This window comes from Micropterus dolomieu, linkage group LG02 (genome assembly GCF_021292245.1).
Source record: "Micropterus dolomieu isolate WLL.071019.BEF.003 ecotype Adirondacks linkage group LG02, ASM2129224v1, whole genome shotgun sequence".
Lineage (NCBI taxonomy): Eukaryota > Metazoa > Chordata > Actinopteri > Centrarchiformes > Centrarchidae > Micropterus > Micropterus dolomieu.
This window is the reverse complement of record NC_060151.1, coordinates 26,496,053-26,505,295: the sequence shown is the minus strand read 5'-3', so window position 1 is coordinate 26,505,295 and position 9,243 is coordinate 26,496,053. Positions and strand designations below refer to the sequence as shown.

General features: G+C 41.4%; 2 protein-coding genes across 3 annotated transcripts in view; one reads left to right on the top strand and one right to left on the bottom strand.

Moving 5' to 3' along the window:
* LOC123963870 overlaps positions 1–3,765 on the top strand; it is a 9,205-nt gene extending 5,440 nt beyond the window's left edge. For both annotated transcript variants that reach the window (XM_046040965.1, XM_046040957.1), the window contains exon 2: positions 1,420–3,765. In XM_046040965.1, the coding sequence (XP_045896921.1) occupies positions 1,439–2,905 (1,467 nt within the window). In that variant the 5' untranslated portion in view covers positions 1,420–1,438 and the 3' untranslated portion in view covers positions 2,906–3,765. The remainder of the gene's footprint in view (positions 1–1,419) is intronic.
* A 2,921-nt stretch (positions 3,766–6,686) lies between these two features.
* Positions 6,687–8,636, bottom strand: LOC123963882 (liprin-alpha-3-like). Its single transcript, XM_046040977.1, has 5 exons — positions 8,616–8,636; positions 8,010–8,078; positions 7,736–7,898; positions 7,092–7,153; positions 6,687–6,786 (listed from the first exon to the last, which is right to left on the bottom strand). The coding sequence occupies exons 2-4, from the start codon at positions 8,034–8,036 to the stop codon at positions 7,101–7,103; spliced, it is 243 nt and encodes an 80-aa protein (XP_045896933.1). The 5' UTR covers positions 8,037–8,078; positions 8,616–8,636; the 3' UTR covers positions 6,687–6,786; positions 7,092–7,100.
* Between the last annotated feature and the right edge of the window lie 607 nt (positions 8,637–9,243).

Here is a 9,243-nt window from a genome sequence, read left to right as displayed (position 1 = left end):
AAAGTTTATTGTGCAACCTTTTAAAATGTTGTTTGGTGTAACTATAACGTTTTGTATTAAAAATAAAATGTCTCATTTGATATCATTTAATTTAAATCCATTAAACGCACTAAGCACGCGACTAAGAACATCTATTTTCTTTTATAATGTGAATCAATCAATTAATTGTTGGTTTGTACTAGGTATGTTATGTTCTTGTTGTTGTATTATGTATGTGTGTTTCTGGTCCCCCTTGAAAACGAGATGCTGCATCTGTAATAAACTAAATTTAATTGAATTTAACAATATTGTAAATGTCCATCTAATCTCCCAGAGACCAAAGTGATGCCTTCAAATGTTGTGTTTTGTCTGACTAACAATCCAAACCCCAATAATATTAAATTTATCATAAGAGAAAAGCAGTAAATGTTCACATTTGAGAAGCTGAAAGTATCAAATTTGCAGCATATCTACACAAACATTTACTTGAATTTGTTAAATACATGATTTTTTTTGTCGATCGACTAATTGTTGCAGCTCCAAAACAAACTTGCATGGCGCTTCTTAATTACATACTATGCTGATTTTGAGATTGTAGATTTTACCTACTGCTACTACTGCATTACTCTAGCCCTAAGAGCCCTAAGATTTTTATCTGCAGTATTTGTTTCATACTTTTGCTACACAAAATCAACTAATATTCTTGTGATTACAGCTGCACAAAGTTTAAATAGTGCATGTTATGGCAGGCAGGACATTAACAATAGTGATGTGTACCCATCACCGTGTAAGTAAAGTCTTCCAACCCAAGGCAGCATTATGTTGTACCTTTTCAAAGGAACAGTTTCACCCACAGCCCAGGTTTGATCAGGTTTACCTCAGTAATACAAGGATGCTTTTTTTATAATTTGTTTTTGCAAGAACACCTGAGGTAAAACATGTCTGTTACCACAGATTGAAAGAGATTAACAGAGTCTTGGATCCTAGAAAAAAAGCTCTAACAACAGGAAAAAAAATCATGCCCTTAAAAGCTGAAAGGGGAGGCTTGTTTCGTCGCAGGTCACAGATGTCTTTTTAATCCATTTCCTTTGGCTGTAAAGCTTCTGACATAGATGCATACCAGGTTGTCAGTGTCTCTGTTCGAAGGTCAGCCCTTCAGGCGGCAGAACCTACAGCGTTCGTAGCTGAACTCCATCTTCTCACATGAAGAAGCAGAGGGCGACCTTGCTGTACTTGGTCCTATTTTTCCACGAGTTCTGCCAAGATTTTAAAGCCATAGCTCAGTGGTTAAAGCGCCAGGGTCATAAAGCTGTGGGCCACCAGTAAAACCTCTCCTTTTACATTTTAATTGAGCTACTTAGGTTAACTGTATAAACCACAGTTTGCACTGTATAAAATAACATTGTCTCTCTCTTCCTTCCTGTCTGTTTTATCCACCAGCTGATACGTCTTGGGAGTGATGCACTGGCTTCCCCTGGTTGCCATGGTGATTGCCTCGGCCCTGTCCTTTCCTCACAACCCTGCATCCAGGATTGCTGCCGCGACCCCAGAGCCTGGCTATGACAACCGCAGAGATCGTCATGACCCTCCTGCTCGCCTCACAGCTCCCCCTGTGGACTACAATTTCCATGAAAATGCCTCACAAACAGATTACAACATGGCCGCTGCTCTTAGCCAACACACCAACAGACAAAACCTCCAGAACCATAAGGATTATGTGAAATCCTCCGCAGATGAAGAGACATCCACGTTCAAAGTGGAGAATCAAAGACCCTACCAATCAAATAGCAACTCAGGAAATGATGACAAAAGCAGTGTCAGTTTGGATGTTCCCACAGAAAGAAGAACACTCAGGACCGAGGATATTTCCAAGGATAATTTTCTACCAAAGGACTACAAAGCTGACAGCAGCAGCAGGCAAGATTACTCCAGTTTTGTGGACTTTTCCAAAAAGGAAAATCTCCAGGACTCTACAGACGGACTGTTGCAGGTTTCTACAGCAGAAGCCCATAATGCTGTCAGTCCTGTTGCTAATCTGAAGGGTCAAAGAAGACCGGAACCAACTGATTCCCCTGAGAAGCTGGGAGATGCGCCTACAATCGAGACAGGAAGCCTGTGGACACCAGGGGCTGGAAGAGGTCCGGCCGAGGAGAGCTTGAACTTGGATGCAGCGCTGGGTCTGGGGACCAGGCTGGACAGTATCTTAGAAGGAGACGAGATGTTTCTGGACGCACATCCACGAGTCCTGTTTTCACCCTCCCCGTCGCCTCCAGAACACCCCCCTCTCCTGCTCATGTTGGAAACTGGCCTGCTAGAGGAGGACAGGGACAGAGAGGAGCAGGAGGACATGGACGGACACATTGAGGGTCATGGGGACCGGGCGATCGACAGGAGCACGACTCTGAGTTGGGCAGACTCTTCCAGAGTTACCATTGAGGCTGCCCGTCCGCTTAAAAGAGATAAACGCTCACACTTGATTGACAGAAGGAGAGGGGAAAAGTCGGTGTGCGAGATGGAAAGTGTTTGGGTTACAGACAAAACGACTGCCATCGATTCCTACGGCCGCAATGTCACCATCTTGCAGGAAATCCAGACCCAGACTGGACCACTCAAACAGTACTTCTATGAGACTCGCTGCCGCCAGCCCGAGCAGCGGAGCAGTACTAGCAGGTCAAAGGGTGCCAGCGCAGTCGTGAAATCTTCGGAAACGGGGGTAGCCGGGGCAGGCTGCTTGGGCGTAGATAAAAAACAGTGGGTGAGTCAGTGCAAATCCAAGCAGTCGTACGTCCGAGCGCTCACCAAAGACGCAAACAACAGAACTGGATGGAGGTGGATCCGAATCGACTCGTCCTGCGTCTGTGTACTGCTGTCCAGAACAAGTCAGGCAGTGGGGAAGGAGGTCTTGACGGGGAAGGGAAAAGGCTGAGAGAGAGAGAGAAAGGGGAGGGGGGAGACAGAGAGAAATGGCAAGAAGTAGAAAGTGACGCAGAGCAGAGCAGCTGTGACATCCTTCTGTGTGCACTTTCACTTGCCGGTGGTGTTTCTTCTCTCTTTCCGATCCCTCCTTGCACCTTCAACAAATGACTTTTGAAAAAAACAAGAAGACCTCAATACTAGATCTTAGGGAAAATATAGAGCTTTTACTTTAAAAAGTACTGTTTTTTTGTATGATTTATCTTTCATAATCTAAGTTATTTTTGATTAGTATGTAAGCATGTGTATGTCTTTGATATTAATATATTCCTTTATATATGTGTACAATATGACACCAGTATACCTTGACTGTACGTATGAAGCTATGTATATCTGTGTGTATTTATAGAAGAAGTCTTCATGGAGTGGTAAGTCTCTCCAGTGACTGATGATAATTCCAGCCTCTTGTATGCACGGGTTGTGAGAGGAAGGAGCGCCACCTACTGAGGCTCCATTTTACCGCTCCACTCTGTTCCCATGTGGATCACCATCAATATTGTAACAGTGCTTTTAGCAACTGAGTCTGATGTGTAAAAATGTATTGGTACAGAAACTACAGCATGGTCACACTTTAGCATGATTTCACTCAGGCTGATGATTCGACCGTTTTGTGGCAGGATACATCTCTCAGTGGAACTTGTCAAATGTGGTTCATGAATGTAAAACCATGTGGTTTGTAAATTATATGACATCTAAACAATCAAATTTTCCCATCTGCTGGTTTTGTTCAGTTAGCCTGCCATATGTGGTAATAAAGGATCTTTGTACTCTGCAGATTCTTAACTGATATAAATAACAGAATTGAATAATCAACGCGCTCATTATTTGAAAAAGAAAAGTTGTCATAAGAAGCAAGTGTTATTTTACTGCTGTAATCTTCTGGTAAGAAGCAGTTTCCAAAAACTACTGCTTCATAAAACACAGGCAATGGTAGAAGTATTCTGATGTGCTACTTGTAAAATGTAGCATCATTTAAAAATACTCCATTAGAAGTAAAATCTCAATGTGCAAAGGAATGATGGCTCATAGCTGTCAAATATATATAGTAGAGTAAAAAGTACATTCTTTTAAAAGTGGTGGAGAAGCAGTATAAAGAAGCCTAAAATGGAAATGTTCAAGAACGTATTTTACATTGAGCAAATGTACTTAGTTCCATTGTACCACCTGCAGAAAGGGAAAGAATAAAACAAATCAATAGGAAAAAGAAAAATGGAGAAAGTTTGCGATGATCAGCAGATCCACCTGGATTGCTTTATTTTTTTTTTCTTTTACATCTACATTTTCATTATCATCATCATCATTATCATAATTTTTGTTTTTATTTTCCAGATGATATTTTCAATTTGTATTACTATCACTTTAATCATGGAAATCTGTTAAATCATTGCACAGTTTGTTCTCAAAATGTACACATACAGTAGCGTATTTGAATGACCATTTTCAATGTTTCATATTTACTTTTCAAACTAGTTCAAATGAAGCCAAGAAGAAACGGAACATGTACATACAGTTATCCAATACATACCTAAAGAAAATAAATAGATATCGTAAAAAATAAAAAATACAACTGAAAAAAATACACACATTTTACAAATTGATCCCCAGGCTCCCACCCCCTGTAGGTTTATCATACAGATATATATTTTTTAAAGACACCTCATATCATCTTCACCACCAAAACAATGTTTTTAGGTCATTGTCGTTTGTTTGACATGCATCGTAAACACAGAGGCTAAAGGTTTAGTTTCCTGGGCTTCCTTGCGCCCCCTCTCCCTGCCTCTCTCTGATCTCACCCCCCAGAGAGCTCTTGGTTTCTGTTATGGCTTGTGTGTGCAGTAAAATGACCGGCTTCTGTCCATCCTTATATTTTTTTCCTTCCTCCCTGTGAGCTGTCGCTGTTTTGTCTCTCTACCACCTCTCCCATCATCAGGATTACCCAAGACCCTGAGCTGATGATTACAAGTCATAAACCGAACAACCACATACATGGTGGAGGGCTCGTGAGGAGTTTGAGTTGAAGTCTGACCTCGATATCATGCCTTCCTAAATATATGTAACACTTTCTTATAAGACACACTTTACAAAGGGTTTACTGTTTGTAATTAATGGCATTTTCATGTTAATTATGTCTCAAGTTTTATGTAAATTATTTAAAGGACAGTAATAAGATACTGTATTATTAAAAATAACCTTTGGGTTGCAATTTCCAAAATCTATTTGCATTTTCTCCTTCAGTCTTTTTAGCTAGCTCTTTAATTAGGAAGACAATATGGACCAAAATCCACATATTAACACACTTATTAGCATTTTAAACTCCACACAGGATATATTTTTACTAAATCCGCATGTTGGATCACAGATCTAGGTCAGAAAATTTGAAGTACCTTATACTTAGTTACCTTATACTGCAGTTATAAATATGAATAGGATGTTGATAAGTGGTTAATAATATTTTAAGAATGTGTTTGAACATTGGTGGGGTCCTTCCAAAGAATTAAAGAGATAGATAAAAACACAAATTGTACACTATCCAAATGGATTTGGATAATAGCTTTTTTTTTAACTGATCTATAAAGCACATTTTCCATAATGCTACTCAGTAGTGTCTTTCATTAAATCCCCCACTGTCTCCTAAATGCCCACTTCTTTCAAACCCCATTTGAAAGAAGATTTCCCTGATGACATCACTATGACACGAGGGTTATTTTTTGGAAAGCACCACAGAAGACATTTTACAACTGTTTTAACAGGGGTAGCACTCCTCATCACGCACGGTGGAGCGCCCCTTTAACATTGATAAAGCCAAAAGCTAGAACTTATAAACTGCTTGTAAAGTACATCTTTGACAGCGGTGCCAACGCAAACTGTATGGACTTCCTGCCATAGACATCATGAAATCAGTGAACACAATGCCTTTGTGGCTTCGCTCCACCCTGTCCCATCCACCTCTGTGCCTTTGATCTCTATAATGGGGTCCCTTCAAAAGAGATTACTTAGCCTATCGACTTTCAAGGTGCCAATAGACAAAGCATGAGAAGGGTCCCATTCATGTGGTCGGAGCTAAATAGAGGTCTGAATTCGGACGTGTTTTACTACACTACTCCTACCAATTGGGGACACCTAGACACCCCATACGGGACCACAGAGGCCAACAATAGAGCCACAATGGCTGACATTGGACCCCAGCTGACTCAGTAGAAAGGAAAACACCAGTGTTGTTGAGCTCTAACCGGTTTATGTCCATCCAGATATTTCCCCCCATTCATTTTAACATCCTTCCAGTCATTCCTCTTGTTTTTAAAATCTAAACTTTATGGTGAGGTTAACTTCTGTCTCATTAAAAACACCTGTTGTTGAGCAGAAGTTGTAAGGCGACACGTTTAGTTGTTTTCAAACTGCAAGAGAATAAATGGCAGCAAGTGCTTTCCTCTGAAGTTAGGAAAATTAGCCCTGATATTGCCAACTCTGCTGACTGTGTGCAGACTCCGACAGGAATGAAGAGGGGGGGAAACCTGCACGACTGGCACAAACCTAACCAACACCAGTGTTGTCCTTTATTAACCCAACAGCACAGTCACGCTGAGAGAGAAAGAGCAAAGACAGAATGAAAGGAAGAGAGAGACAGAGAGAGAAAACAGCTGATCCCATTCATTCTATCCTAGTCTGGTCGGAAAATACATTCATACATTCTTTCATTTCCCCTTTATTCCGTAGCTTCAGTTATTGCAGAATGGTCAGACCGATAGATTTATTTTTAAGTTAAATGGTTATATTCATTGCTTCTTTCTCCGTGGATGAGCGAGAGGGTCCTCTAGTCCCAATCCGGTCAGCGCCCTGAGGACAGAAACAGCATTATTACCACATCATTGCTTCCGTGGCCTTAATTCAACTCTGCCTTAACCCCCATCCACAAAACCAACTACTTTAAATCCTTAGTGGAACTACAAAAATCCTAGGCTCAAACCAATTCTCTACAACAAACAAACACATAAAACAAGAAGGTTGAAACAAATGTGCTCTGCACATGTGCAACCCATCTTGGAAGCTCAGAGAAAATGTTTTGTCTCACCACAGAGATGAAACCCCACATGGATGAAACATTACTATCCAGTTTAATTAATGTGGCGGACAGTTCTCACCTCAGTCCCTCAACAGGAGTACGTCCTCACTGAGGCAGACTCACCCCGGGCACCAGAGTTGGCTGTGTTGGAGACCGGGAGACAGACATAGACGGGGTTATTATCGTAACTGTAATGTCTTAAACAGTACTGACCTTCCACAGGAAATGCTAATAAGAAGTGGAATGAGAGATAATAGTCTTCCTCTGTACTTTGAAGCGTCTGTTCCTTGTTATTGGCAGTTCCTCTGCTAAAGGAAACAGAAAATTCCACTGCCAAACTAATGGCAGAGTAGTATGAAAACAACCAACTGCTCTGTGCATGTGATTTTGGGTATGCACTTGCAGCAGTTTATATAATGCGTACTGTGTGCTGGCTGAAAACAAATGATTCTGTTCAAGGCTCATTTCCAAGGAATCAATGTAAACACATGGCTCATTTATTATCAGGTCCGCAGAATAGCTGCACCTGATCAGAGCTAGCTCTGTAACCTAGCTGCAACAAACCTTTTGCCCTGATTCCTGTCATGCTCTTCATGTGAGTGATGGCCATATAGAGTAACAGGTTTTCACACATCATCTAAATTGAGACGCGCCTCTAGAGCGCAGAGCTGAACAAATGTGAATATGAGAGCGAAGGTGTCAGAGGTCACGGGTCGTACTCACCATCACTCTGAACCTTTCTCAGGGTAACGGAGGGCGTGGAGATGGCTGAGGCACGGAAGTTAGCAGGCAGGGTCTCGGCGGAGTCAGAGGTCACGCCCCGTAGGTCTTTCTCCCTAAACATCTTCCTCCAGGAGGGTGAGCGGGTGAACGTCTTCGTTCCATCCTGCCAGACAGACAGACAGTGTGTCAACAAAAAAGATAGCTGCTCTGAAAATCCATCACTTAGTCCAATCTGTATTTTATTTTATTTCTTCAAGCTGATTAGCGTGCTGACCTCATCAGGTCGTCTCTCAGTCCCCATGGAGATGAGGGAGTTGTACTCTTGCTCCAGGAGCTGTCTGGCCTGCAGGAGAGAGGTGATGTAGAGCCTTGAGATTTGTTTGGACTCTGCAGATGATACATTTTCAGGACGGGTGTGCTATGCTGGCATTCATTAGTTCATGTTTTAGAATGCCTCCTTTAAACCAGTGTATTTGTTAACTCTTAAGGATCAGATAAGGTTAAGTATTTTTTCCAGGCATTTTAAGCCTTCATTATAAACAGCATAGAGGTGACAGGAAATGATGGAGAGAGGGATCCAACAAAAGATGCCTTTGTGATTCATGATCAGCCACTAATCATTGTCAGCATCATTGAGGCCCTCATCTGACAAAAGCCAGTATTTGACGTAAATAAAGGCTTCAATAATGATTACGGTAAATTATAAAAAAATTAAATGCTATTACAGTGGTGTGAAAATGTGTTTGCCCCGTTCTGATTTTTTATTTTTTTGCATGTTTGTCACACTGAAAGGTTTCAGAACAAATTGAAATCAGACAAAGATAACAAGAAAACACAAAATGCAGTTTTTATTAAGGGGGGGAAAAAAATCCAAACCTACATGGCCCTGTGTGAAAAAGTGATGGGCCCCTAAACCTTAGCAGCAACAACAACTGCAATCAAGTGTTGCGATAACTGGCAATGATTCTTTTATAGCGCTGTGGTGGAATTTTGGCCCGCTCATCTTTGCAGAATTGTTGTAGTTCTGCCACACTGGAGGGGTCGAGACTTAACCACTTTTTTTTTTTGTTTTGTTTTTTAAAGGTCATGCATTCAGGTCAGTACTTTGACTTGGCCACTCCGAAGTCTTCATTTTATTTTTCTTAAGCCATTCAGAGGTGCACCTGCTGGTGTGTTTTGGATCATTGTCCTGCTGCAGGAACCCAAGTGCGCTTCAACTTGAGGTCACAAACAGATGCCCAGACATTCTCCTTCAGGATTTTTTGGTAGACAGCAGAATTCATGGTTCCATTTACCACAGCCTTTCCAGGTCCTGAAGGCGGTAAACAGCCCCAGACCATCACACTACTACCACCATATTTCACTGTTGGTGTGATGTTCCTTTTCTGAAATACTTTTAGTTACTTTTAGTATAGTTGCTTTTAGAGTATTTTTCCAAAAGTATGGAAGGAACTCTGCCATGCAGGCCATGTTTGCCCAGTCTCTTTCTTATGGTGGAGTCATGAACA